A 27080-nucleotide genomic window follows, 5' to 3' on the forward strand; every position below is an offset into this window, starting at 1 on the left:
CAAAGCACCGCGATGAGAAGGTGCCGATTCCCAGCCCTTGGTGCCCGACGGAGGGCGATCACTGACACTATCGCAGAAGCCACCGCCTTCGTTTTTTATAGGCTGTCCGTCCCAGCCAGTAGCGCCCACAACGTGCTTACTCCGGCCGTCGCGAACAGAACCTGGTTGACTCTTGCCTCGAGTATTGCCAGGAGCTCCCCTATTGGCACCATCATTCTCCGCATTGAACCAAGGTGAGACGACGTTGCCGCCGTTCTGGTCGTTGACCGCATAGCTGTTGGCCTTGCCACTACCACTGTTATCACCACCGTCCCACTGCCATGCAGCGTTGTTGCCACTGTCTGCTTGAAAACCGCCCCTCGAAGCATTGTCATTGCCGCCGCTGTCTGGACAAGCCCAGCCACCGCCGGTCTGAGAACCATTGCCTGTATTCCACCCACCGTCCGCAGCCTTAGCCGCAGATGTAGGCTTGGCCCAGCTAGACGACTGTGCCGGTGCAGGCTTGACACTCCCAAACCTCGGCGTTTTTGTCTTCATAATCTCGTCCACAAGCTTGTCGCGTGGCATCCTGTCCAGCTTCACCCTCTCAGTATTAGCCACCAGTTGCTCCACCTCTCCGCGGATGCTGCGGCCTAGAATCTCTTCCAGCTTCTCCACAGAGCGATACCTGAACGAGAAAACCGCATACGGACGTTTCATACTGTCGAGGTACTCTGGGCGGTGGCATCGGTGTGCATATGAGGCGCCTTTGCCAGCCTGGAGCCCATGGCTTACGCTACCGCTAACACGGCCTTCAGGAACCGATGGAAGTGTAGTCGCGGGGAACTGGTAAGGTGAACGAACGAACTCGCGCTTCTTTTTTATGTTCGCGTCCGCGCTGGCTTGCTGGCCGGAGGCATCGCGCCAGTCAGTCCAGTACGGCTTGATTGGTGGGCCTCCAACATCGGAAGGGGAGTTTTGTGAGCGAGTGATGTTCGCAGTCTTTCTCTGGGATCCAGTTGCCCAGCCGCCATCGCCTTGAGGTTGGGCCGTCGCCATCCATGCATCAGTGGCGCCCTGAGCGCCGTTATCGTTGTCGTCATTCCAACCAGAGGCCTTTGGAGAAGACTCTCGGCCGCCTTGTCGAGGAGTGGTCTTATCCCAATCCTTAGCGTAACCTGCTGCGTTGCTGCCTTGTGCGGACTGGCGGCCCCACTCGTTCTTCCGTGAACTGCGACTGTCTGACCGATGGCTTCGATGACTGTTGCTGCGGTTGTCGTAAGTGTTCCCTTGAGGCTCCTCGGGCCAATGATCAGCACCATCTCCGCCTCGCTCCGCCAGGGCCCAAGGTTGATTGGTATGCTGCTTCCGCTGACCGTGGGGTTCCTTGCCTTGGTTGAAAGAGCCGCCAATCACCCCTTCGCCGACCTGCTTGATACCGGCGTCCCATCCAGATGCCGCACCTTGAGATGGCTGCGCCTGTTGGTATGACTCCCGCCAACGGCTTGCAGCCGCTGCGCCACCCCGGTCCTGTGCTGCATTGTGGGCACTGTGTTGCGGCCATTGGGCGGTTCCTTTACGGCGCGGTTGCTGAGATTGCTGTGCTGGGCCATCATTATTCAGCACAGTCGTGACCATGCCGTCAGCTGGTTTGTAGCCTGCGGCCACCACAGTGTCAATCCAAAGCTGCAGACTTTGGCCACCTCTTTTCAGATTGAACTCTTGCTCGTAGGCCACGGTGATCTTCGCCAGAAGCTCTGTTCTCTCCGCAGAACCAATCTTAGCGGAATTGTACAGCTCGCTCAATCTGCTAATGACCTCCTTGTTGCGCTGCATAGCAGCGTTCCACTGTGCCAGGTACGCCATAGCCTCATCACCGTTTGCTTTAAGTGTCTCGGCTTCCGTCTGTCTCGCTGCGTCATCGGCTCGCTTGGCTTGATCATACTTTTGTTGCTGTTCTTGGTTAAACGTGTGGATATTCTGTTCTTCCTGCTGCTGTTGTTGTTGTTGTTCAGAGGGCGGCCTTGGTTGATCGGGCAGAGGCAGATGCGGTGCCATTTGCTCTGGATACTGCTGAGGGGCTGCACGGTGGGGTAGCACCTCGCCTAGCTGCCAAGGTAGGCCCAGCGTAAACGATTGATCTTGTTGTTCAATGTTCGCATCGCCGAAGTCGTAGCGGGTGTCATCTGCGCGAGGCTGTTGAGAGAGCCTTTGGGCTTCGGTGACCGGCATACCTTGATATAACGCCCGATCCCTGATCATGTCTCTCTGCGTACTCCCAGCGCCATGATACCTGTCTTGCACGCTGTTAGCTTCGCTGTGTCTGGCTCCGTACTGATTGATCACGATTGCAGGTTGTGAGCCAGGTCCATCAAATTGGGTTCTAGTGTCCTCGATAGGGGCTTTTCCGGCTGATTCTGGCTGAGTCTGGCCCCTGAGGATATCCACTGGTTTGGCAGGCGTGGCTTGTGCAGCTGAGCTCGGCGACAATTGTTGACTGTCACCAACAGTGTACACTTGTGCCCGACGGGTGCCGCCCTTGTGAATGCCGGAACGATCATCACGGTAATTTTTGCGGTCCATGCACTCATGCATCTTGTCCGACAGACGGTCGTAGTGGCCTGGAGAGTGATAGTGCTCTCCATTGCGCTCGACAAGCGGTACGAACTCGCCGTACGTTGCGTCCCACGTCATTCCTTCTGGTGGCCGTGGAATTACACGGCCACCTGGTAGCACTGGCTGTCCATGATTGCCGTCGTCGGCACCGTCTAGACTAGGAACATAGATAGGCTCGTCATTAGCGCCGTCGAAGATGTTTGCGAAACCCACGCTTGAAGCAGGATCAGGGGCTTTTGCCGCTTTCTGCTTCGGCTTCTTCTCGCTTGAAGGAGGTACAGTACCGGCAAGCGCGGGTGTCGGCACATATTCTCCTTCGGCCTTGCACCGCAAGATAACGATCTCGATCGTGCCGACGTTGGCAAGGAAGTTCGGATTTGTATCCTTGGCGTCATCTGCATGAGCTGCGGGATGTTAGTATATCAGATCAGCATGTGGCTTGGGGCTGCTCACTCTTACTGAGCTCCGCGAAGCTCCATTCGCGCCCAATGAAGGTGCCTGTGGCGGTCTTTTCCTCTTTCTGACGTAGCCGAAAGTCGACCTCGTACTGATCGGGGCTGATGCCCTCATTCGGCATCACAAGCTTGAGCCGATTACGGTTGCAGTGATACTGGCCATCGATGAAGGCAAACACTGCCAAGCCTGGCGCGATGTATCCTTCGGATTGTATGTGAATCGAGAACCGTAGCTGGGACTGAGGGATAGGGATGAAGCAATCGACCTGGCCATCTTTGTAACGCAGACCATACTCCTGGAGTGGCGTGTTGCCTGGATGAAGCTCGATAGAGCAGCGAATCTGCTTGAGAATTGGCATCCTGTCTGCTGTGCACTGTCAGCAATCTTCTCCGCAAACACCTCCAGAGACAGTGAGACAGCAGCAGGTCGGCAGCAGGTGGGGATGGCAAGGTTGCGGATGTCGAAGTGAAAGAGCACTGAAGAAATCGCTCAGATTGAAGGTAGAGATTTGCGTGAGCTGACGTTGCCGGCGCAATTTGACAACAAAGCGGAAGACCCACTTTGGTGCACATCGTTCCTTCCTTGCAATTCTGGTTAGCGTAAAGACATGCGGCGGTGGTCAAGGACTTGTGTTCAGGGCAAGAAGACTTTGGATAGTTGAAAGGCCTATGGCAGGTCAAGCGCGATTGCAACACACGGCATGTAGACTGTGGTCAGTTTACGTGAAACTGAAGTGTGACGCAACAGCGTCGACATCATGTGCGATCGAAGTCGGCAGGGTGGTATCAGAACAGGGCCCATCGCCAGCGAGATGGTTGCCCGAATCGGCGTTAATACGCGTAAGAACCTTCTGTATCTTGCATTGATGGTCTCCTACATGGTACGAAGTGCCAGTGTCCAAGGCTCGTCTACCCTTTCGCATCGGCTACGGCTATATCTTGTCTGTCCGATATCCGCTGGATGGTCTCTTGATGCATGCGAGGGCTGTGGCAGGGAGCTTGCACATTGTGCCCAGGTTTCGTAGTCAAGTAACTGTCTCCGCCGCAGCTGGCCAGGCACCATCACTTCTCATGTTGTGTGTCCACCGATGGATCGCAAGCCGCAGAACTATCCTGTTAATCCACAGAGTGTACTGTGCAGATCCCCTAAGCCTCCTTAAGTGGCTTGACTGGACAAGTCAGCATTGAGCCCATTTTGAGACTATAGTGGGTGACAATGGCGTCCGTAATGCAGCCATATATGAGCTTATTGTAAGGATTGCCTACGTCCGAGAGTTACACGACGAGCTTTTCAGTCGCAAATGCACAGCAGCGCACGGACTAAAAGTGCAGATGAAGTCCGATGGGAGGGGCAGCAATTCCGCCATTGGGTCAGAATTGAAGCAGGCAACCCTCCTGTGCTTAGTCATGCATTACTGGCAACCATTGGAGTATAGGACGAAACGAAAAGTAGACATTTGCGGATTCTCGCGATGGAGACCTGTTCGGTTCGCTAACGGTCTTTAGTGAATGGTACTTCAAACTACTAGTATGCCCGCCCAACCTGACTCGCACCACTCAGTCGCTTCCATGCAACATCTCTCCAGCCGCTATAGTACCGGCTCTGACGCTGCTTAGCACGCACATACTCTGGAGCCACCGGTGTCGCAGCATCTTCATCCACAATGACTAGATCGCCCGGATGGACGTCCTTGCGCGAGCCTCGGCGTTCCACATCGTCCATAGCACCGGCTGGCTTCACGGCAACGCGCGAAAGTGGTGTCATGTCCACAGCTGAGCTGCCCGCGGCTGCGTTCTCCCCTTCACCGAGAGCATCCGGATTCCAGCCTGGGGAATCATTGCGATTGTCCAGCGGTTCCTTGCTCTGCGGTCTTTTGCGTCGGTTCTTGCCGCAATGACAGCTGCAGAGAAGGCAAAGGACGGTGACGAAAGTTGCGATGACAATGACGGACACCAGTGTTAGCCATATGATGGCTGTGTGAGTAAGTGTGGCGGGCCGTACTTGTACGTCGGAAATGTCTGACGGGAAAGGTGCCGATGTCTGCTGCTCATCCGCCATCTTCGCTGCCGTGCCTGAAAGGCCGTCTTGTCGACCTTCTCGGAAACGAGGCGTGAAAGAAGTAGAGTGCGAGCTTCGAGAGGTGACAAGGATACCACGATATATTTAGGCTCTTTTCTGAACGTAAAAGCCTTGCGAAGTGCTGGGGTCGTGATATTCTGCGTCAAAGTCCATCGTAACGCAGGGTCGTTAATCACCTATCCGGCAGAACAAAGGCCTGAATGACTGCCGAGCAAGACCTACGCGACAAAGGTCTGAGAGATGGTCAATCGCTAAAACAAAGACCAGATGACTGCAAGCTGGTTGGTTCGTCTATCCCTGGTCATGTGATGTGCCGTCGAGCGTTCCTCGATGATGGCTGTCCTTAGCACCGGGATGCACGCAATTCTTCTTCTCCAATGTGATGAACGTGGTATGGCGAGAGGCTAGTCTAGCTCATCTGCGATTGCAGTGTGGGTCCTTTGATGGAGTCCATTATTCATGCGGAGAAGCCATGTTTGATATAAGAAGAGAATTCTTAGATGGGAGCGAAGAAGCCACAATCGGCAGAGATTCTGGCGAGGGAGCAAAAGAAGGGCGAAGGCTACATACTTACCTGCTCTACTTACCTGCGAAAACACACAGCAAAGTCAAGGTACTCTTTCATGGACTTTGCATGCGGGATTCGGAACCACATATAGATCATGGCCTCCGCTGACGTCGTCAACAATGTCGTCCTGCCCGTGTCGCCGTAGCCAAGCGTAGATTTGACGACTCTATAGGACAGTAAGTACTGCGGCTTTGCTTCCGGGCCAGCGTAAGCGCAGTGCATTCAGCTCGCTGCTCACGTGCCGTCACACTCGTTCCGAGGGCATTCTCATGCGGCCATGGAATAGTGCATGCGCGGCTAACGATGGCAACGTTCATCCACTTCTCCTGTGTGAATTCAGAGCTGGACCAGTGCCATTGACCGAGCTATACGGCTGAGATCTCAGCTCCTGCCATGCGTCAGAAATTTGAAACAGATCGGCCACCACCCTCTCCGGAACCTCCTGTTTGGCGCTGCCCGGCAGAGAACAAACATGCAACACGGCTCTCGGAAAAAGCCGGGAAGCTTTGCCAGAGAAGTCATGCTGCTGGACAAGTAGCTGCCCGAATAGTCTGTTTGACAGCGAGGATGGCAAGGGCAATAAGAAGACGGCACAGGACTCTGAGGCTGATCTGGTGTTCCGGAGTAAGCCTTGCAGATTTTGGAAGAGTGCCGTTGATCGAGCAGGAGACATTGGCAGTGAAGTTCTGGTCGTTGCGTGAAATTTGAGCCTGGGACGATGAGCTTGGTATCTACTTCTTTCTAAACGCACGGAGGGTATGTGGCGCGAATGGCGCATGCGGCAAGATCACAGTGATGGCCGGTCGTGGAGTTCGAACAAAGGGAGCCAAATGCGGACAGCATTGATCTTCCAAGCCTTGGCCGTAAACCTAAGGAAGAGTCTCACTCATGTCGCTGTACTATTGTCATGTAGGCGATGTGCTGTCACCGGCTCTTCGTTTATTCAGTTTGCGGTCACAGTGCCTTCTCAATAACGCCGCTTATACTGTGTCAAGATGCCGCAATCGCGCCCGACGCAGAGCACTCCAGTAGATGCGAACTGGTCGCACACCCGTACAGATCGTTGAAACTGGACATGTTATGTCCGTCCTGCCAGCAGCGACGGGATGCAATCCTCGGCCGCGTCGAGCAATGCCAGGTTGTGACGTACGATGAGTACAAATGGAAGGTCAGCTACGCGATGCCGGCGCATGGCAAAGACTTTTGGACACGAAAAATGGAGGAAAAGGAGGCAAAGGAGACAGAAGAGCGCAAACAGCAGAAGGACATGGAGAAACGGAAGAGGTTCAGCTGGAAACGGGCCAGCAAGAAGAGCGTGCGGAGCGGGTGATGGGGCCCAAGGCTTAGTCACCCAACACGTCTTCAATGGCACGAGCTCCACATCAACCACAGCAGTCAAACAAGCGATTGGAGGTTGAGAACACTTTGCGCCTCTCACGAAACAGCACTGTGTGACGATCCAGTACTTGGTGCGGCGGTCGGTTGGATCACCTCATCTCTGACTTAACCACCCACCACGACCTCCCTACCGCGGCTGCGAAACCATGCCAACTCCGGAATCTGAAGCATTCAAGGCCGCTAAGCCCAAGGTTCCGCCGACGTTCGATGGTGTGAACTACGACGACAACAAGGCGCTAAAGGCTGCGCAAGATGCGATCATCCGGGAGCAGTGGGTTCAAAGCATGATGGCAAGGCTTATCAGAGAGGAGATGGGCAAATGCTACTACCGGGAAGGCATGAATCATTTGGAGAAGTGTGGACACCTACGAGGTACGTTACATCTCTGGCTCCGAGCAAGGGCTAGCATGGCCTTTCGCCACATGGTCTGCGTAGAGTAGCGTGCTAAACTCCTTCCTAGAACGATACCTGCAGCAACTGCAGCATGCGAAGGTCCGAGGCTACCTCTTCGACCAACAGAACTACATCTCGGAGCAATAGTGATTCGGCGAAACCACAAGGTGCCAACGTCAGGAATTGTGGAGTGTACAGGTGCGAGCTGTATAGAGCGCTTGCGCTCTGCCAGGAAGCATTTTTAAGATTTTGCTACTGCGTATCGCATTGACGGCCATGTACTACCCCTTTGCGCACAACACAGATCGAATGGACACACCACTTTCCACTATACGAACGGGTCGCAATAGGAGTTACTAGCTTTCAACGAAGGATAGCAGAGCCACGAAGGGCGCCACAACTGCGCAACTGTGTGGATAGTTCCGTGTATATACTTAAAGCGACTCTGCTTTCACAAATACATGTGCGCCTCATCAGCGGAGAGCATATGTCACTGCAATTGCTTTCTCGTGCTCTACTCCTACTCCTGCACTGAATGCCAAGGAACTCGGCATGAAGTCGCTGGTGGCTGATCTTTCGCCCCACTCCCGCTCCAACCATCAACAATGCCTTTCCCGTTCGCCCTGCCAACAACAAGCTCGGTACTGCTATCAGACTTCTTCGAGAGTGCGACGCATCCTTCGTTACCGCTTACTGCGACGACGAAGCGGAGTCTGCTCAAGGATACCTTGAAGAAGCACAAACGCCTTGCTCCGCGCGAGCAAGCTTCACATCTCTCAACCGTTCAGAATGCTCTGACGGAATTCATACCATACCTACTGACTCTGAATGCGGCCGTTGCTTTCAGTGACGTGGATACGGAACGAGTGGATGTAGGGATAAGGAGGCCGCTGGAGGTAGAATGGCGGACTACGCTTTCTGCAACTCTTCCAGGACGCGATCCCCCACGACTGAAATTGGTCGGCCTGCATCATGAGCTCGCTTTCACGTTGTCCACGCTGGCTTACGTGCACTCATTACTGGCGCGCTCGCAGCTGCGAATCTTGCATGATGCAGTCGTGCTACCAGCCGAGCAACGCTCGGGCGCTGTGACTGCGGCAATGAAACATCTACTGGAGGCGCACGGTATTCACAAGTACGTTCTCTCTCTGCCGACAGTCGCGGCTGCAAGGGATGCTCCTGCGGACATACAGCCGTCGACTGTCTCTGCTCTAGCGTCACTGGCATTGGCCGAAGCCAGCCTCATCTTTGTGTCAAAAGATGATCCGTACGCAGCAGCGGTAGCCGACAACCGCAATGAAACTAACAAAGATTGGATGTTCAAAGCGCCTAGTATTCCTAAGGTCAGAGCACACCTTTTTGCGCGCATATGTCTCGCTGCAGCAGAGCATGCGGGCCAGGCTCAAGGTCTGCTCAGTTCTGGCAAAATTGATGACGACCTCGTCAAGTATGCCACGGATTTGCGGAGGACGGCAAAATGCAAAGCGATCCGCTTCCTTGCCATTGATGCCGACCTTGGTGGTAAGACAGGTGAAGCTCTAGCGTGGCTCAAGGGCGCACGGAAGCAGCTTGGCCTAACCGTGGAGCTCGAAGACGGCAAGCGGAAAGGTTTCAAGGGTTTCAAGCAGAGCTGGCAAGAACGCCGTGAAGACAGGAAGATTGAGAAGGGCGTCGAATGGGGCATGGATGCAGGCAGGTATGAGGAAGCTCGGGTGCTTGAGTCCCTGGAGGCGAAGTGGGACCGCGAGAACAGCACGATAAATGTGCAAGTTGTGCCGCCTTACGAGCCTCTGCTAGCCAGCATGCCGACCGGAAGAGAGTGTCATTCGCCGCAATTATGGCAACCTCGTCTGCTGGATACCGGTACGCTGAGTCAGATGCGAGGTCCTCCAGATTCGCAAGAAGTGTTTCGAGGAGAGGAGGAAGATAGTGGTGGTGAGGAAGGAGGGTATGGTACGCCAAGACCTGACGCTGTCGGCGCCTTCCCAGGGACTGAGCAACACTATGCAGGGAGTGGTACAAGCAGTAGCTACTATTGAGGAAGCCGGATGCCATACGTGCTTGGTGGCCTAAAGTCAGTGATAGCTAGCGAGCGGTTGAGATTGATTCCAGCCAACTCTTGCAATCTTGGAAAACTCCATGTGAATTTTTCAACTCCCTCGTTCAGACCTCGTATCCTCTGCCTCCGTTTCGCTTGATAGTAGTACAATGCCAGCGATAGTGTCGAAGAAGCTGCGCCTTAAAAGCGGAATTACACGTGACTCGCCTGTGCTTGCCTGGTTCAGATTAGTTCCAGCGCCCATCTTTGTGCGAGCAATCAAGGCTTATCTCTACCAACCGCACGTTCCCCGCCAGGAGCGTCCTGTGCATCAGGCCTCAAGCAGTATTGTATGCGTGAGAGCCACGGATTGTACAGGGTGTAGACGCCTTCCACGGGTCCCCATACTTCTTCGAGCATGGCGTGTGGTCCCTCCCTTGATGACCGCGCGGTAAGCAGACTGAGTAGCCAGTAAAGCAGCGACAGGGCTGCGTATCCGCCTTATCTAGCACATGACAGAGGTGATGCATGGGGCGTCCTACGTACCTGTACTTGGCCGGGGCCACGCTCTCTTCTCGTTGAGCCATCAGATGCGACGATTTCTTTTCCTTCCGTTCTCTCCTCGATTATGTACGGCGTCTAGCCTTGGGGACTGCTTCTGGCACGTGTGGAGACAGCGCGCGTTTTCGCGCTCTCAAACTCGCAAACTCAAGGGCCAGACTGAGAGGAGAAGCGGCCAACGGAGACAGCATCACTTAGGATCCAATCAAAGCAGTCCTCACCATGGAAGACCGCAAGCTTAGCACTGTGTCAGCCAGCGGGCGGAAGAGGAGTGTTGCCGAAGAGCCGGTCACCTCTGTTCTTAAGGGCGGTGACATTCCTATCAACGACTCAGGCGAAGAGTGGTCGGCAGACGAGGAAGTATTGGCCGCGTTGGGATACAAGCCCGAGTTCAAGGTACACCCCGGGGAATCCTATGTACCTTGAGAGAACTACCTGTCAGAATACTGACACAACATCAGAGAGAATTTAGCTTGTGGACCACCTTCTGCGTTAGCTTTGCCGTGCTCGGACTACTACCCAGCTTCGCCACGACGCTTTACTATGGCATGGGCTACGCTGGCACGGGCGGAATGACCTGGGGCTGGTTGATTGCTATGATCGGCATCCAATCGGTGGCGGCATCAATGGCGGAACTGTGCAGCTCGATGCCGACGAGTGGTGGGCTGTACTACGCGGCCGCTGTACTGGCACCACCAGGCTGGGGCCCATTCGCCGCATGGATGACGGGCTGGAGCAACTGGATGGGCCAGGTGACTGGCGCGCCGTCCGTCAACTACGGAACAGCGTCGATGATTCTGGCTGCGGCGAGCATTCAGAATCCAAGCTACGTCCCGACCGACTGGCACGTATTCCTGCTGACGATATTCCTGATGCTCATCCACGGATGCATGGCCTCTCTACCGACTCGCTGGATCGCACGTGTGAATAGTGCCGGCTCCACGTTCAACATCATTGCTCTTGTGGCAGTGATTATTATCATTCCGGCCGCTTGTAATCGTACAGCACAAGGACTCTCGAAGTTTACACCGTCAAGCGAAGTATGGGGAACCATATATCAGGGCACCGACTATCCACCAGGCGTGTCAGTACTGATGTCCTTCATCGGTGTGGTAAGTTACACCGATCACGGGTAAACGTTGCGAATTAAGTGCCACAGGCTGACAACGGCCTTCTTAGATTTGGACTATGTCTGGTTATGATAGCCCATTCCATTTGGCGGAAGAGTGCAGTAACGCCAACATTGCGAGTCCCCGAGCTATCTTCCTTACGAGCGCCGTCGGTGGTGTCTTCGGCTGGTTCCTGCAACTCGTAGTGGCTTATACAGTCGTCGATATCGGCGCAGCGCTCACAAGCGATCTCGGCCAGCCTTTCGCTGCCTATCTGATCCAGGTACTTCCGCAAAAGACGGTACTTGCTGTGCTCTCCCTCACCATTATTGCCGGCTTTGCTATGGGACAAGGTTGCATGATCGCTGCGTCAAGAGTGACATTTGCCTATGCTCGCGTAAGTTTACATTATTTCCGCACGTAAGCATGCTAAATGCAGGCTGACATCGCGAAGGACGGATGCTTCCCTCTCTCCAAATACTGGAAGCATGTCAACACTGTCACACGAACGCCTGTCAATGCCGTTTGGTTCAATAATCTTATTGGCGATTTGTTACTACTACTTATCTTCGGTGGCACACTTACGATCGGTGCCATCTTCAGCATCGGAGCTTGTGCCGCTTTCGTTGCATTCACAACGCCCATCTTTATCCGTGTTTTCTTCGTTGGCAACCGCTTCCGTCCTGGGCCTTGGAACCTGGGCCGGCTCAGCATACCTATTGGCGCGATTGCCAGCGCGTTCGTAGCGCTGATGGTCCCTATACTCTGTCTGCCGAGCGTGACTGGAAGCGATTTGACAGTTTCGACGATGAATTGGACGGTTGTCGTGTACGGAGGGCCGATGGTACGTTTGCTCATAATTGCTATTCCATACAAGGCTGACAAAGCCTAGCTCGTCGTGCTCATCTGGTGGTTCGTGGATGCTCGCAAGTGGTTTAAAGGGCCAAAGGTCAACCTTGAGCATCTTATGCACGGTCGCGAAGAACAAGCAGCGCAGCTAGCGGCGGAATCGGAAGTTCTCGAAGGAAAGGAACTTGATCGGTCGAGCAGCAGCAGTCAAGTGCCTGGCGAGCTCCCTCCGGGAAAGCAAGTGGGCGACGTGAAGCCGAACGGATTGTAGACATTTCGATTGCCGTAATTAGTTTGGCAGTGGACAGTGTCCACAAGCAGACAGATCCGCGTCAAGCTCTGGTAGTACATCTGGTGCCTACACCGGAGTCTTCTCAAATGACAACGTGGTGACTAACGAGGCTCTTAGTATTTGGACGAAGAATACGTGTGCATCTGTCGATGTTCCAATTGGTCAATCTGACACCCTTCTTCCTTGAAGACCATACGGCAGCGCATTACGAGGCTCTGGCAGTGATTCTGCAAACAACTGTACTTGGCGATAACCTCGCCATGCCAATTTGTGAGAGAGTCCATGCAGAAAGATCATGCCGCAGTCCTCCGCAAACGCTGACCTCGGCTCGATTATGTGGGGCTATCAGAATATGGGCCCTTTCAGGACGTTCATTTACTGTCGCATATAATACCAACTCAGTGGTGCCTCGTGGCAAGGAGTTGCCAACGAAAGCCATTTGACATCTTCAGATTGCAAGCGTCGCTGAGACACCATGATCTTACTCTAACTCAAGTGCATCCTTGGAAAGCAGAAGATTGTTCCCAACCTAGTCATGGTCCAGACTCGCCAATGGCTCTTGGCCAACAAGCCCACCGATCTCCCAGAACTCGACGGGCCTAATGCAACTTTCAAGCTGACGACCACCGATCTGCCGGGAGCCAAGGACGACGAAGTGCTAGTCAAGGCCCTGTACCTTTCGAACGATCCTGCGCAGCGAGGATGGATCTCCAGAGACATCAAACCGGAGCGTCTGTACACGCAACCTGTAAAGGAAGGCACAGCAATGCACGCCCGCGCACTGTGCGAGATCGTCGAAAGTAAGTCTCAAAGGTACAAAAAGGGTGATTGGTGTCTTGCCAGCACCGGGTGGAGTGAGTATGCCGTTGTGCCTGCCAACCAAGTGCAACCGGCTCCGGAACTGCCTGGTGGCATGTCTCGAACGCACTACCTTGGTGCCCTCGGCTTTACTGGATTGACCGCTTGGTTTGGGTTGACGGAGGTGGCGAAGATCACGAAAGATGACATCGTCGTTGTCAGCGGCGCTGCTGGAGCGACGGGCAGTATGTGCGTGCAGATTGCTAAGAAGATCGTTGGGTGTAAGAAGGTGATTGGCTTCGCGGGCTCTGAAGGAAAGTGCAAGTATGTAGAGAAAATAGGTGCGGACGTGTGCTTAAACTACAAGAACTCGAGTTTCGCCCGGGATGTCGAAAAAGCTACACCCGGTCCTGATGGTTTTGCGACTGTCTTTTTCGATAACGTGGGAGGCGAGCAGCTGGACCTCATGCTGACACGCATGGCGAGGGATGGCCGGATCGCCGCCTGTGGAGCGATAAGTGCGTACAATACTGCCCCGGAGAGGACGACTGGTCTGAAGAACTGGTTCGAAGTAATCACCATGAGGCTGCACATCTCCGGGTTTATTGTTCTAGATTACATCTCACAGTTCCCGAAGGCACGAGAGGTCTTCACGCAAGCGCTGAAAGAAGGGAAGCTGCAGATTGATGAGGGCGAGCACATAGTAAATGGTGGGTTTGACGACATACCGAAAATATGGATGCAATTATTCTCGGGTCGTAACATTGGCAAGCTCGTGACTGCTCTACAGTGAGTTTTGTGGACGACAGACCGCAACGTGGGGCGTGTGGATGCCTGACAAAGCATAACAGTTCAGCACAAGCGAAGCTCTAGTGTTGTCTAAAGAACGTAGCTTCACAAAAACTCGTCAACCACGGTGCGGCAGCTACCAGTGTTGGTACGGCGAGGTTGAGCAACCTCGGCTGGGCGCTCTCACGCCTCCTTCAGAAAGCGTGAGTCAAGTTCTTCGCCCTGCCTCAGTCCGTTTCCCTCAACCAGACTTATTTACGACGTCGCTGTTTCTCACTTCCAGTTGCAGGCATCGCTCCGTTCTCGCCTTTGCGTGCGCTTCGGCCACCTCAGGAGCTTTGTACAACACTTGCCCATATCTGGTACCAGTCTACCAGGGTCCGAGAATTGCCAGTCAGCGCGGGTTTCACATCCTGTCAGCTTCTTCGCATAACGCCATGGTTCTCTCGTGCATCCTTGCCGCCTCCCTGTGAGCCCTCTGTTTCTCCTGGTTGAGCTACCCGACTTGGCTCCACGACCGCTTAATGGCCTCTTGTTCCGTCGGCCTGAGATTTCTGCGTCGGAAACGAGACGCTCGTCGATTGCGACAGCCCTATAGTTGACGTGCCTTGTGCGCCGTTGGGGTTTCTGCACGGGACGCTTGAACATTGGTTGCTGAACCACAGACGGTGACTTCGCCTGCGTAGCTGATGTTTCTTACTGCTCGCGGCGTTGTTACTCATCCTCCCAGTCTACATGCGGGTTGTGAGGGTCGGTTCTGAGCGTGCGATGGCACGATTGTGGTCTGTGAATGACGTCTGCAGGCTTCCTGTGCTAAGTAAGGCATGAGTGGCAATTGTGCTGTCAAATCTCTTGAGAGCGAATGATCGCGATCCATAACACTCACCCTCATCGAGATGCAGCCGTGGCTCACAACTGTGCTACATCGCCTTCTTCGTCGCTAGCATATTACAAGCCGTCGACCAGGCATCTTTGCTGAATGCTTGATGGCCTCCATAGGACGTCAGACCCTGCACCAGACTCGCAGCATTGGACATGAGCCAGTCCGCAACCGTATTACTGCCCGCCGTATCTGCATCTGAGCGTTGAGCTTGCAGCTCAGCACTTACTGTTGTTATCAGATCAACCTATTTGGCCAGTAGAGGCGCAGCAGTGCCCTCCATGCGCTTCAACGCCAACGGGCGTGTTTGAATGAAGCCGGGAATGGATCTGTCAAATCCCAGAATCGTTCGTCATGGCTAAGTGTACCGAAAACACCAAACGGGCAGTCACGAGATAGCCTTTGCTCGGATGCTATGGTTCTGTGAAGGTAGCTCGTTAGGATGTATGGCCCTGCCATGGCATTGTCTGGGAACAAGTCGTAGCTTAAAACTTCCAGCAGCAGATGTTCGTCTTCACCCTGCGACTATACTTTAGCTGGAATGGACAAGGCTTACCGAGCGTGCTCGATATCGCTTTGTCCTTATACCTAGAGGTAGTTCAAGGTTGCCAGCTCGACCTCCAAGCCTTCTCGAGCTGGTAAGGCTTCACGGCTGCCGAAGAACTCCTGCGATTCTGGCAGACGGAGGCGCGCAATCCAGTTCACGCCGTCAGCGAAAATAATTCTTCGGGCAAGATTACAGCGGCCCAAGGGGAACTTGGGGCTGACATGACACGATGTGCCGTCGCGCATCTGGGAGGCAAGGTCCACCAAAGCGTCTCATTTAACAGCACCGACAAACCGCGTCGGCCGGGGATGCAGCTCGTCACCAGATTCATAGCCGCTCGCATCGAGCCAGCAGTCAGTTCCCAAGCGGACCATTGATTGGGTATGTGAGAGTGCGTCGTGGTAGTGCGACCGAGGTGATATATATGAAAGGCTTCAGGCCGCTCAGGGAACGTTGACCGGACGACGGAGACTGCGCACATTCCTCATCAACGCAATAGCGTCAGCTTCTGGTTGCTGAGGTTCGACCTAGTGAGACCCATTGCGCTGACAGTCGTCGCGGATCTGTTGTATAGCTCTGCGCAATTTACTAATCGACTTTACGGCATACAGATGCAGTGCTCGTGCTACGTTGGTAAGACCTCATGCAGCCGTCGATCGTACTCTGACCGGTCTGTTCCAATGGTACATTATTGCAATGGACGAGCTGTGTAGTGCCGTGCCATGACAGTCTGGGATGACAGGCCTTTGCGGCATGAATAGATCAAGTCGTCGGCATGATGATCTCGGCGGCGAAGGAAATGGCGTCGTGGCATGACTCGTGCACCACACGCGCTTGCCCCGCGATAGGGCTTCGTGGCGGCTTTCCTGTGTCATCCCTGCAGGAACAGAAGTAAACACTGAAAGGCTCGCTTTCTTCCTCATCATCACTGCAAACACCTAACGAGTCCAACCGCGCAGACGATGCAAGAGAACCGGTAACTGGCTATAGGAGAGCTAAAGCGACGTGCAAGCATCGAAACCTAGGAGCAAGCTGCAAAAGATTGCTCAAGCGACAAGCGATCAACAACAGCATTCTACAATGGCGAACCAATACACGTCTTTCCTGCAGTCTCCGACCACTTCTCTTCTGGCTGCTGATGCGACCCTCGTATACGTAACGACGACCACGGAAATTCAAGAGCCGACAGCGATCCTCAAGCACATCCAGTCGCAGCAGAAGCAAGTCGTGAAGAAGGATGAGAAGGTCCTCAATGCCATTGAAGGACAGGATGGTCTTTGTCTAGAGACGGAGACTACGCTGCTCTTCAAGACTGGTGGTGGCGCATACCTACCTGGCGTAGATGAGAACTTCCTCGACGAGCGAACGGTCACGTTTCCGTTGACGCACGTGGTCCGCTTCGACGCGGAGAAGAAGATCAAGCAGATGCGCTTGTATTGGGATCAAGGCACCTTGCTAAAACAGGTCGAGGTCATTGGACGGACTGGACGTAATTGGCCGATCAAGGATGGAAAGGCGCAAATCCAGGCAGTCACTAAGAGCCTCAATGCTGGTGGCCGCACAATCGAGATCAATGGCACCTCCTCGCAGCAAGCTCACAAAGGACCGCACAATGGCGTGGCGAGCCAGCAGCAGAAGCGAGGAAGCATGAGTGCTACGCGTGACCCGCATGCTAGCCTCAACCTCTTTGGGCCTCGTGATCCTACCGAAGAGTCTGAGCCGCGTTTTGACGGACCTGGACATGCTATCCGCGAGTCAATGGCTCCTCAGTCTCGTGACCTCAACCAGATTCTCGCCGGCAACGATGAGGATACACCAATGGGATCGAACGTACGTAGTCCGTCTCCAGTGAAGGGAGACGGCGTCATCTTGAAGTCTGGCGCGGGCAAGCACCACAAACCGAACCGGCTCTTCGACGAGAACGAACCGCCTGCAGAGCCCCGCTCACCAGAGAAGAAAAAGACTTACGCCGACAAGCACAGCCATTTTGAGTTTGGTGACAACGGAGATGCACCGGCGCAGCAGAGGCCGGCAAGCAGCAGAGCCAGCAGGAACAATCAGACGCAGATCAAATTCGAGGACTTCTCTTCGCCACTGCAGGTCAGAGAAAAGACGAGGCCAGACTACGAGAGGCACTGGGGTGCAGGAGTCGACGCGGTATGCATATATACCTCGCTTGCACGCCACACAATGTATGCTAACAGATCGTAGGACGACCCGCAATCTCCAGTCAAGCGTCCTGTCGTGCACGCTGCCCGTCCCGACGCCGACACTCACTTCGAGTTCACCGACGAGTCGCCAGCCCCGGCGGAAAAGGGCAAGTCATTTCAACGCCAGAAAGGCATGGGACTCTACCAAGATCCGCTGTACGCCGACGACCGCACTGCTCTGAAGGGCAACAGCCGCGCCGCCTACGATTTTGGCCCGCAATACAGCATCGCCGACTCCTCGCCCGTTGGCCAGCAGGCCACTAAAGCCAGCGGCAAGGCTCGCGGTGACATGGATTCCCACTGGAGCCACGAGAGTCCGGTGAAGGAGAAGCAAATATACAAGACTGCTGGGGATGGTATGGGCGGACGTAAGGCCATGACGAGATCTTGGGGCTTTGGAGACGAGTCAGATCCTGAAGTCGATAACGCTAACGTGCGACCCAGTACTAGGAGTAAAGGCGGGCGTCAGCGAGACATGCAGTATCACACGGAAGCGGGAGCGGGTCAGTTCTGAGAATCTTGGAGTCGGTGATAACGTATTGAAAGCGGGCGGTGTGTCAAGAAGCGCAAGTCCGGAGAAAAAGGTGAAGAGTGCGGATGAGTGACCGCCGTCTCTGCAAGTTGGGTCCTTGCATCCAATGACATGCGCTCGATGGTGGTTTCGTGATCTGGGTAGGAAACCCTCGGCAAATGCCGGGCTGTCAAACTTCGGCATCAATCTTGCAGTAGGCTCACTTCGGCAAAGGATAGCATAGTTAGCGATTGAGGGGCCGAAGGGGCGAGGCGCGGTATTGGAAGCATCACGACGACCGAAACATGCATCAGTCGGCGGATTTTCGGGGCACGGAATAGTTTCCACGCTGGGATATGTAGCATCACCACTATTGTAATGCGGTCAGACGCGGATTCGAATCAAAGCTTGCAATTGGAGCCGCCGACGCAGGATCTGCGTGGCGAATTTGCTTCGCCTCTGACACCTGGGTTTGCTGAAGATAGTGGTCTGTTCGCCGCGCCAAGCGTTTCATCTACAATCTCGCCCGCACCGAGGGGCCCTGAACCTCCTCATCCCATACAAGCTGTGTGTTCAGTAGAGACCTGGCCCCTTTCGAGCCTTCCATCAACACGTTGGCAGGCACTGCGCCTTTCTCCAGAGTGCGCCATCTCCATGCCTTGATGCAAGGCCGGCTTAGCTCCTTGCCTTCAACAATATCAACGACGTACTTTCCAATGACAGGGAAGTACTTGAATGCGTGGCCGCAACCAGCCGTTGCCACCATCAAACCCGCGGTCTCCGGGACGAAGTCGATGACGAGGTGATTATCGAAGCTGTCGTTATACCAACATATACGGGTCTTCACAATGTCCAGGCCTTCTTCTACCAGCTCCGGCATGTTCTCCGCCATGAATCGTCGGATCACCTTTTCGGCTTGCTGCGGGATCGCGGTGAGCTGTCGGCCATTGAGCGTCGTGGGCGACCATCGAGTTGCGGGTACGCTTCTTTCGACGCCGTCTGGCTGTGTGATAGGGTTCGTGTATTTGGTGCCTCTGTAACCGATCTTCAACCAGCCGTCCTCGTCGCGTGCAAAGCCATAGAGACCACCTTCGGCACCATCGCGCATCTTCCAGACCCATGATGGAAAGTTCTCAGGTGCGAAACGGTCCCATAGCGGTGAGGTTCTCGGAACCTTGATCATGGCGACCGAGCCCGCTGTGGCTTCGCAAAGCCCGTCAAGCTGTGGAAGTAGCGCCGGTGTCTACAGAGCAATAGGTAGGAGAGTCAGCTGTGTCACAGATAATTACAAGGCGATCTACACAACGGTCTGCTTACCCAGCCGCCGCAGGCAACAATCGTCAGCGCAGCAAGATGGGCTTTGCCGTCTCGAGTTTTGATGCCAATCACTTTGCGAGGATTTTGGGGTGAGTGAGCCAGCGAGTCTACTGCGCCAGTCTCAGGGTGCAGAATACATCGCACGCCTAGTGTGCGAGCCTTGTGTAACGCAAAACGACAAGCTTTTCCGGCCAGTGCGGTACCTCCAGTCGTGTCTAGTACTGCCACATTCGACTTGCCACGCTGCTCTCGCCTGAAAGCATCGATTGCAAATCCGAGCCCTTTCGCGTGAGCGACTTGTCGGTGCCTTGCATCTGTCGTCACAAGCTGCGTGTCGTGATGTCCGGCATTCTCCATGGATGTTACTGTGGCCTGGTCGAAATCCGGTAACTCATCACCATCGGTCATGATGAGGTTACCATTATTAATGAAGACACGGTCGTTTCTGGACATCCCAGGCGGCCGCACTACTCCGCTAGCTAAGTCCTTGTTCCATCGCTTCCAACCTTCGATGGCCTCAAGCGTAAGATCTTGGTAGATGCTGACGCCGCCGTATGCCGATCTGATTATCTTGTTAATGTCTGCTGAGGCGGCGTCGGCACCTTTGAAATACGAATACTGGCTATCGTCATAAGCATGCTTGTCGAATACCGTGACACCGGTGTAGCCTCGTTGGGCGAGATGAATCGCAGTGCTAAGGCCGAAAACTCCGGCGCCCACAATATTGATAGGATCACTCTTGGACAGACTGGGTTGTGCCATTGTTGAGGATTAAAACGAGGGAATTTCAAAACGTGGTAAGCATCTCATACCTGCAAGTCTACAGGGTGAGCATAGATATGTGGCACGGTATTGCCGCTAGACTAAGTCATGGGACACGCAAGAAGGCTGGCACCGAATCCCTCGGGAACGCATGCAGTGCTCTGTGTCTGCCCACTGTGTCAAGAAGCATTGTCGCTCGTTCCGTTGCCGATGTAGAAAGCTATCTCTTCGCCAAGTGGAGTGGAGTGGAGTGGAGTGAACCGATCAAAACACGCTAGCCGTATTGGTTCGTCGGCATGGTTTAGCGTGATTGACTTAACCTCACCAGATGTTCGGTCGGGAGAATCCGAGCATGAGTGGGAGGGTCCTCGCAGATTCTGAGCTTAATCACTTCTTGACAACAACCTTGATAGGCCGACGTGCTGTGACTGCCGCAAACCTCTCGCCTACTCACGAGACGCAGTTTAGGATTGTTCCCTGACCATGTGCTCGCCACGCGGTCTTAGCTTGCGCAAGAGAGCGCCTTCTTCCGATTGACCTCTCGACCGTAAGCTAGCAGTCGCAAGCTGCCCGGACGTTCGAAGAGGTCGTGTTGGCATGATAAGAGTTCACTATATGGTGGCGAGTTGGCTCATAAATTCTCAACGCTTCTTCAAGTCTTGATCTCACAATCTTGTTCCCTTCCTCATTCATCATTCTTCCGCTTCGTCCTGCTGCTATGGCGCCCAAGATCCTTGCAGAGACAGCCATGGGCCGGTATGTGCGCGCGATTCGTGCCTCGCCAAGGGCACTTATCGCCAACCCACGCCTCCTTACCACCGCCGCCCTCTATGCAATGACTGGCATCCCGTTATGTGCGTCTAAGTTGAATGCTACTGCCCCCCAGAGAAGGCACTTCTGACCCTTACCCAACAGGCTGGGACCAGGGTTCGTCAGCGACGATACCGTCTCTGCCAGGCTTTCAGCGCGACTTTGGCTTCTCCTCTGCCACCAATGCGCAGCAAGTCTCCAACTTCGTATCCATCGTCTACATCGGCTGCGGCGTCGGTTCGATACTATCTTTCTTCATCAATGACCGGGTCGGTCGCCTCTGGTCAATGCGACTATACTCGTTCGTCTGGATCATCGGACAACTCATCGCGACCGGAAGCAGCGGTCACCTTGGTGCTTTGTACGCGTCACGCATTATAGCCGGCTTAGGTATCGGAGGTTGCTGCGTCACTGGTCCTGTCAGCCTAGTCGAAATTGCTCCTACGGAGATCCGTGGTCTGATCGCGGCTTGGTTCACTGTGACACTGCTCCTGAGCTTGTTCGTGGCCACCTTCTGCACCTATGGAGTCTTTCTGCACATCCCCACGGGCTCACTGCAATACCAGGTCGTCTTCTTTGGACCATGCATATTCATGGCACTCGTGATTCTGGTCAGCTTCTTCTGCTACGAATCGCCAAGATGGCTCTTCCTGGTTGGCCGCAACGCGGACGCTGAGCGAACACTTGTCGCACTTCGAGGACTTGGCTCAGATCATCCTCGTGTGGCAAGCGAGCTAGAGGCGATTCGTACCGAGATCGCGAACGAGCAGGAACACTTTGGCAAAGGTGTCAAGACTTATTCGTGGACGGGTCTAAAGGCTGTCTGCAAGGAGACCTTCTTAGTAAAGAAGAATCTCCGCCGTGCGCAGCAAGCCATGATCTGGTGAGCGCAGCGATGTGTAGTCCTACCGTATGGTTTGAGACATAGCTGACTCTCCTACCCATCAACCTGCAGTTACGCTCTCGCCCAACTATCCGGTGCCAACAGTGTCACGACCTATTTTGTCCCTATCCTGAAGATCATTGGGGCAGCAGGCAACAGCAAGACCGAGTCGCTCTTCCTCGCTGGCATGTATAGCTTTGCCAAGTTCTGCTTCACGATCATGGCCAGCTTCTTCTTTATTGACGCTCTTGGCCGTCGTAAAAGCCTGTTCATTGGCATCACCATCCAGATGATCTCGGACATCTACCTGGGTGTGTTCATCAAGTATAGGCAGTTAGGCGACGTCTCGCACAGTGCTTCACAAGCAGCCATTGCAATGATCTTCTTCCACGGATTTGGCTACGCAATCGGTATGTTTTCTTTGCCTCACGTGACATCGCGAATGCTGACAGTCAGAAGGCCTCCTTGTTCTACCCTATGTCTTCGGCGCTGAAGTCTGGCCGAACCAGATTCGATCCTTCGGCTCGGCTCTCTGCAACGCTTGGCATTGGTTCTTCTTCTTCGGCGTCAACAAAGGCGTGCCTTCATTGCTTGCAAGGACGAACAATTGGGGAGCTTTCCTCTTCTTTGCCGGCTGGTGCTTCATAGCGTGGGTCTACGTTTACCTGACGGTGCCGGAGCTCGCAGGCGAAAACCTTGAGGACTTCGACGCATTGTACGAAGGACCTTGGTATACTGCATTCCGCCGCAGTACAAAGTCAATGCCTGTTAGCGCGGAAAACGTGATTGAGGGGCAGCCAGTGCGGTGAGTCGCCAGCCTGGACGTACGTGAGCTTCTACTGACTCCACCGGAACAGAAAGGAGCATAGCGACATTGCGATGGACACGAAAACAGCGCAGTCTACGGCTGTAAGCCTCTAGATGGGTGACAAGTCACGCTGGGTGGACGAATGTTGAGTTTGTTTGACGCCTGCGGGCAGAACAACGATTGTGCGTCCGTACGGATATCAGTGCATTGTGATAGCTTTCAATTGGCAAATCCTAGATTACCGCAACCGTACACAGAGATGGACACATGATTGCGGACGATGCCTGAGCTCTACATTGCCCCTGACTAGATACGCACGTTGGACCCGAAGCTCAGCACCAGCACGTCTGACCATGTAAGGTGAAGTGGCGGACGGTTGTCAGCTGCTTGCGATGACTGCGACGACCAATATTTCAGCCACGATTCCACATTTGACAGATCTGCGAACCCTGGCCCAACATTATGCAGCCAACTGACTCGGTGTTACTGCAAAGTTGTTTCTGTAGTACTCAAGCTCTAGCGCCAAGTCGCATACCGAGCTCTACTTGGCTTTGCTCAGTCTAAGCTGCCTGACAGGCGAGTTCGGCACACCCTTCTCGAAGTATGCTCTCACGTTCTCGAAGCACTCCCTCTCCGCCTTCTGAAATGCCACATCCGTTAAGCCGCCCAGATGTGGCTGAATGATCACTCTATCATGGTTGAGAAAGTACGGATCGACATTTGGCTCGTTGCAGAGCACATCAAGTCCAGCGCGAGCCACTTTGCCGGAATCTAACGCTCTCTTGAACGCAGCCTCGTCAATAACGGCTCCGCGAGCGGTGTTGATGATGTAGACTCCGTCTTTCATAGCGGTGAACTCAGCATCCGAGATCAGATTGGTGGTGTTTGCGTTGAGCGGGCAGTTAAGCGTGACAACATCGGAGCAGCCGAGTAGCTCATGCAGAGACGGACAGTATGTGGCACCGTAATGCGCCTCGATATCTGCCGGAAGCTGTGTGCGGTTGTAATACTTAATCTTCATGTTGAATGCCCGGGCTTTCTGCGCCAAGTACTAGCGCTGAATCAGTAGTGGCATAAGTGTATAGGTTGACAATGACACGACGTACCTTGCCGATAGCACCCATGCCGACTATGCCCAAAGTCAGGCCTGAAGGATCACGAGCTGGTGAGAGACCCGGTGCGCTTCTCCAAGTGCCAGCTCTCGCACTTCGCTCAGCCATAGTTGTGTTCCGGAGTGTGGCAAGCAGAAGGAAGGCTGCCATGTCCGCCGTGGCTTCGGCGACAGCATCTACAGTGTTGCAGAAGTAGATGCCTTCCTCCGCCAACCAGTCGACTGGAAACTCATTGTAGCCGGCACTCGCGGAGCAGACAAGCTTGCACCCACGGAGGGGCCCTAGCATGTTCTGGTCGAAGGGCTCATATGGTGGCGTACCCATTCGGATAATGAACGCGTCAATCGGCCCGTTGATGGACACATCTTGGGGCAACAACAACTTCGTTTGCTCATGCGTGTAGGCTTCAAGGACGGAGAGGTCGTAATCATGGCCGAATTGTGCGAGATACTCCTCGCCGGCATACTTGGGCTGTCCAAGCACCACCACACGTGGCTTGTGACGTTCGTCTATCCGGCCAGGAGACATACTCTGTAGCTTCGAACGAGGTTCGAGAAAATGGATACAAAACTGTGAAAGGAGTTCAACTTACAGGTCGAGACACAGGGAGCCTCAGAGGCTGCAAGCTTCAAGAGCACACTAGCCTATGCAGCAACGGACCTCGACACAATCAGCACGCGTCGGCCAACGGCGCGATGTTGCAGTGCTTGTAACGCCGAGCTCGCACGCAGATACTGTCCTGTAATAGAGACGAGGGTGCATTGAGCGAAGTTGCTCGGATTCCTCCGGACCCACTCGGCGCCATTCTGCATACTGCAGTCCGGCTTCGACCGAATGCACCTGGAGAACTGAGCGAGCTTGTCAGCTGCTCGGTGTTCTCAATCGCGAAGAGAAGAGCACTCACGCACGCCGAAATGAGGCGTATTACTATGTTGGCGCGCTTGTCGTGTCTGCGTGATACAACGCGCACAGCTGTAGCATCCTGACGAGTAGTTGACCGCAGTTCTGAACGACATTTTCACGATCGTTATGGCACACAACGGTTTGACTCAGACGCTGCCACCGATGGGTTTTATTGCGGTCCAGTGCTACTTCCACAGGCCGCCAGGCGATGCCTGGAACGAGCAGACTTGGCCATTCCCACTCATTCGCGAGACCGCTGAAGGATCGAAGGAGTCGCAACTCGTCATTGGGGAGAAGTACGATGATACGTTCATCAACAACTTCGTGGAAGCTGGCAAGAGGCTGGCTGATCGAGGCGCTGTCGGCATCTTGACAAGTTGCGGTTTTCTCGCAATGGCCCAGCCCTTGTAAGTAATGGCAGATCGTCTACATGACACAGTGCTTACGGTCCATGTATTTAGGCTTGCCGAGCGCTTGCCAATCCCAATCTCAACGTCCGCATTGGTACAAGTGCCGTCCATTCTAGCCTTTATGCCGCAATCTGCGTCAGTAGGCATTCTCACGTATAACGGCGAGAAGTTGAACTTCGGCCATCTGCAGCAGCTTGGCGTGCCGGACTCTGCAAGGACTCGCGTCCACATCGTGGGTGCTCCTTCGGATGGCTACTTGCAGAACCTGGTTCGAGAAAAGGGTCCGTTTGATCGCGAAGGGATCGAAAGTGAATTGGTGAGGGCGGCCACAGCTCTGGTCACGAAAGTGCCGAGCATACAAGCCCTTGTTCTGGAATGCACCCAAATGCCGCCGTATGCAGAGGCGATCCAAGCGGCTTTGAACGGCAAGGTGCGAGTCTACGACGTGCATACTATGGGCTGCTGGTTCTACAGTGGGCTTGTCAACCGAACACCACGCGAGTGGCTATCAAACTACTAATGATATAATTCCTCAACGACGCAGCATATTGCGTACACTTTCTATCTATTTCAGAAAGTCACCGTTGGTCTCCTTCAAGATCATATCGTACTCCGGCTTGAACTGCATGTACATGACCTCCGGGTTGCCCGTTCCCTCCTTCGTGTACGAAGCCTCTTCGCCGCCAACAATGGTCTTCCGCAACCCCGACTGGCCTCCGATTGAGCTTGGCGCAATGGCAGCTTCAGTCAACAGCTGTGCGTGGCAAGCTCGTTCTAGAGCGATGAAGAATGCAGCCGCTTCTGCGACGGTACCGCCGCATGTGAGTAGACCATGGTTCTGCAGTATAATGTTCTTATGTCTCGGTCCAAGAGCGGTAGCTATGCGCTTGCCTTCCTCTGCGGCGAAGACAACGCCTCCAAAATTGTTATAGATGGCAAGGTCATCATAGAACATGCAGGAGTCCTGGTTGAGCATATCGATACCACGGCCAAAGTTGCTCCATGCACGGCCGTACGGGCTATGAACGTGGCAAGCGGCGTTGATATCTGGACGACGGTGGATGGCGGCATGTATAGTGAAGCCCGCCGTATTGACCAGCATATCCGCACCTCCCACGCGCCTACCGTTCTCATCAACACGAACCATGTCGGAGACGTTAAGAAGTCCGAAGTGAACACCGTATGGGTTGATCCAGAATGTCTTCGGATCAATCGGATCTGTAGGAGTGTCAGACACTGATTGGCCCACCTAGAGTACTTGAGGCAGACCTCGGAGGCTGATGTGTCCGCTTCCCCCATCAGCGAAACCTAGCTTTGCAAAGATGCGGAAAGCTGCTGCCATCTGTTCCAGCTGCCATCGCTGGTGAACTTCCTTGGTTGTTGGCCAGGGTATACGTGACTTCAATTGAGCAGTACTCTGTTTCTCTGTGACAGCGCCGGCAGCTGTAACATCGGGCCGTATCTGGAAGAGCGGAACAGCTGCACTTGCCGTATGGGTGACAGTGTTGGACATGGTGTTCTCTGAGAGGAGTTCATCGAATCCGCTGACCTGCGTATCAAATCAAGCGTTCAAGTAATTACTGTATTCCATAACCGTGAAGCTCACTCGGGAGAAGCCGAGCTTTTACGTACCTGCATTAGTGATGCATTAGGTCGTTTTAAACCATCAGGAAAGTTGCCGACAATGGGAGCTGTGAACGGTCGTAATAGATTCGGTATAAGCCGACCTAATGCTTCGAAGCGTTGTGGAAGCCGTCTCGACTACGGCGTTCATGACCGGAGCCGCCGGAAGCATGGATCCGGACAATCACCAACCAGACACGAACAGTCAACGAGGCTTAAGAAAGCTGTTCGAGCAGCACATCGGTTGCAAATAAATTCTCGGGGCCATACCATAGACTTCGTCCGCCGTGCCGAGCAAGCATCAGTCTACCGAAGGTACGAAAAGCCAACCTACCTTTCACTTTAACTATCAAGCAGTAACCGCTGGTTCGTCAGCCAA

The 27080-nt window shown here is 54.2% G+C and overlaps 13 protein-coding genes across 13 annotated transcripts; 9 read left to right on the top strand and 4 right to left on the bottom strand.

Annotated features, from left to right (window-relative positions):
* The first annotated feature begins 4527 nt into the window (after positions 1 to 4527).
* Positions 4528 to 5255, top strand: BAUCODRAFT_240048 (uncharacterized protein). Its single transcript, XM_007681389.1, has 3 exons — positions 4528 to 4578; positions 4668 to 5032; positions 5082 to 5255. Exons 1-2 carry the CDS (start codon positions 4560 to 4562, stop codon positions 4946 to 4948), a joined length of 300 nt encoding a protein of 99 aa, XP_007679579.1. The 5' UTR covers positions 4528 to 4559; the 3' UTR covers positions 4949 to 5032; positions 5082 to 5255.
* A 1359-nt stretch (positions 5256 to 6614) lies between these two features.
* Positions 6615 to 7028, top strand: BAUCODRAFT_76313 (uncharacterized protein; the record flags this gene model as incomplete). The annotated part of the gene is made up of 1 exon (XM_007681207.1): positions 6615 to 7028. One exon carries the CDS (start codon positions 6615 to 6617, stop codon positions 7026 to 7028), a length of 414 nt encoding a protein of 137 aa, XP_007679397.1.
* A 214-nt stretch (positions 7029 to 7242) lies between these two features.
* BAUCODRAFT_76153 (uncharacterized protein) lies at positions 7243 to 7636 on the top strand (the record flags this gene model as incomplete). Its single annotated transcript, XM_007681193.1, has 2 exons — positions 7243 to 7468; positions 7557 to 7636. 2 exons carry the CDS (start codon positions 7243 to 7245, stop codon positions 7634 to 7636), a joined length of 306 nt encoding a protein of 101 aa, XP_007679383.1.
* A 278-nt stretch (positions 7637 to 7914) lies between these two features.
* On the top strand, positions 7915 to 9819 carry BAUCODRAFT_240101 (uncharacterized protein). Its single transcript, XM_007681390.1, has one exon. It carries the CDS (start codon positions 8095 to 8097, stop codon positions 9526 to 9528), a length of 1434 nt encoding a protein of 477 aa, XP_007679580.1. The 5' UTR covers positions 7915 to 8094; the 3' UTR covers positions 9529 to 9819.
* Positions 9820 to 9834: 15 nt separating this feature from the next.
* On the top strand, positions 9835 to 12377 carry BAUCODRAFT_133352 (uncharacterized protein). The gene is made up of 5 exons (XM_007681391.1): positions 9835 to 10484; positions 10550 to 11200; positions 11268 to 11594; positions 11652 to 12041; positions 12090 to 12377. The coding sequence occupies exons 1-5, from the start codon at positions 10311 to 10313 to the stop codon at positions 12315 to 12317; spliced, it is 1770 nt and encodes a 589-aa protein (XP_007679581.1). The 5' UTR covers positions 9835 to 10310; the 3' UTR covers positions 12318 to 12377.
* Positions 12378 to 12747: 370 nt separating this feature from the next.
* Positions 12748 to 14091, top strand: BAUCODRAFT_240194 (uncharacterized protein). The gene has a single exon (XM_007681392.1). It carries the CDS (start codon positions 12874 to 12876, stop codon positions 13927 to 13929), a length of 1056 nt encoding a protein of 351 aa, XP_007679582.1. The 5' UTR covers positions 12748 to 12873; the 3' UTR covers positions 13930 to 14091.
* On the bottom strand, positions 14064 to 15039 carry BAUCODRAFT_240081 (uncharacterized protein). Its single transcript, XM_007681393.1, has one exon. The coding sequence runs from the start codon at positions 14571 to 14573 to the stop codon at positions 14199 to 14201; it is 375 nt and encodes a 124-aa protein (XP_007679583.1). The 5' UTR covers positions 14574 to 15039; the 3' UTR covers positions 14064 to 14198.
* A 1393-nt stretch (positions 15040 to 16432) lies between these two features.
* Positions 16433 to 18076, top strand: BAUCODRAFT_26718 (uncharacterized protein; the record flags this gene model as incomplete). Its single annotated transcript, XM_007680961.1, has 2 exons — positions 16433 to 17509; positions 17564 to 18076. 2 exons carry the CDS (start codon positions 16433 to 16435, stop codon positions 18074 to 18076), a joined length of 1590 nt encoding a protein of 529 aa, XP_007679151.1.
* Positions 18077 to 18587: 511 nt separating this feature from the next.
* Positions 18588 to 20170, bottom strand: BAUCODRAFT_133354 (uncharacterized protein; the record flags this gene model as incomplete). Its single annotated transcript, XM_007681394.1, has 2 exons — positions 19391 to 20170; positions 18588 to 19316 (listed from the first exon to the last, which is right to left on the bottom strand). Exons 1-2 carry the CDS (start codon positions 20150 to 20152, stop codon positions 18588 to 18590), a joined length of 1491 nt encoding a protein of 496 aa, XP_007679584.1. The 5' UTR covers positions 20153 to 20170.
* A 700-nt stretch (positions 20171 to 20870) lies between these two features.
* On the top strand, positions 20871 to 22766 carry BAUCODRAFT_26720 (uncharacterized protein; the record flags this gene model as incomplete). Its single annotated transcript, XM_007680962.1, has 5 exons — positions 20871 to 21006; positions 21068 to 21845; positions 21918 to 22255; positions 22305 to 22650; positions 22703 to 22766. The coding sequence occupies 5 exons, from the start codon at positions 20871 to 20873 to the stop codon at positions 22764 to 22766; spliced, it is 1662 nt and encodes a 553-aa protein (XP_007679152.1).
* A 93-nt stretch (positions 22767 to 22859) lies between these two features.
* BAUCODRAFT_37108 (uncharacterized protein) lies at positions 22860 to 24452 on the bottom strand. Its single transcript, XM_007681051.1, has 2 exons — positions 23760 to 24452; positions 22860 to 23704 (listed from the first exon to the last, which is right to left on the bottom strand). The coding sequence occupies exons 1-2, from the start codon at positions 24291 to 24293 to the stop codon at positions 23195 to 23197; spliced, it is 1044 nt and encodes a 347-aa protein (XP_007679241.1). The 5' UTR covers positions 24294 to 24452; the 3' UTR covers positions 22860 to 23194.
* Positions 24453 to 24794: 342 nt separating this feature from the next.
* Positions 24795 to 25598, top strand: BAUCODRAFT_125289 (uncharacterized protein; the record flags this gene model as incomplete). The annotated part of the gene is made up of 2 exons (XM_007681395.1): positions 24795 to 25075; positions 25130 to 25598. The coding sequence occupies 2 exons, from the start codon at positions 24795 to 24797 to the stop codon at positions 25596 to 25598; spliced, it is 750 nt and encodes a 249-aa protein (XP_007679585.1).
* A 45-nt stretch (positions 25599 to 25643) lies between these two features.
* On the bottom strand, positions 25644 to 26591 carry BAUCODRAFT_75677 (uncharacterized protein; the record flags this gene model as incomplete). The annotated part of the gene is made up of 2 exons (XM_007681164.1): positions 25644 to 26296; positions 26348 to 26591. 2 exons carry the CDS (start codon positions 26589 to 26591, stop codon positions 25644 to 25646), a joined length of 897 nt encoding a protein of 298 aa, XP_007679354.1.
* Between the last annotated feature and the right edge of the window lie 489 nt (positions 26592 to 27080).

Source organism: Baudoinia panamericana, assembly GCF_000338955.1.
Source record: "Baudoinia panamericana UAMH 10762 unplaced genomic scaffold BAUCOscaffold_11, whole genome shotgun sequence".
Lineage (NCBI taxonomy): Eukaryota > Fungi > Ascomycota > Dothideomycetes > Mycosphaerellales > Teratosphaeriaceae > Baudoinia > Baudoinia panamericana.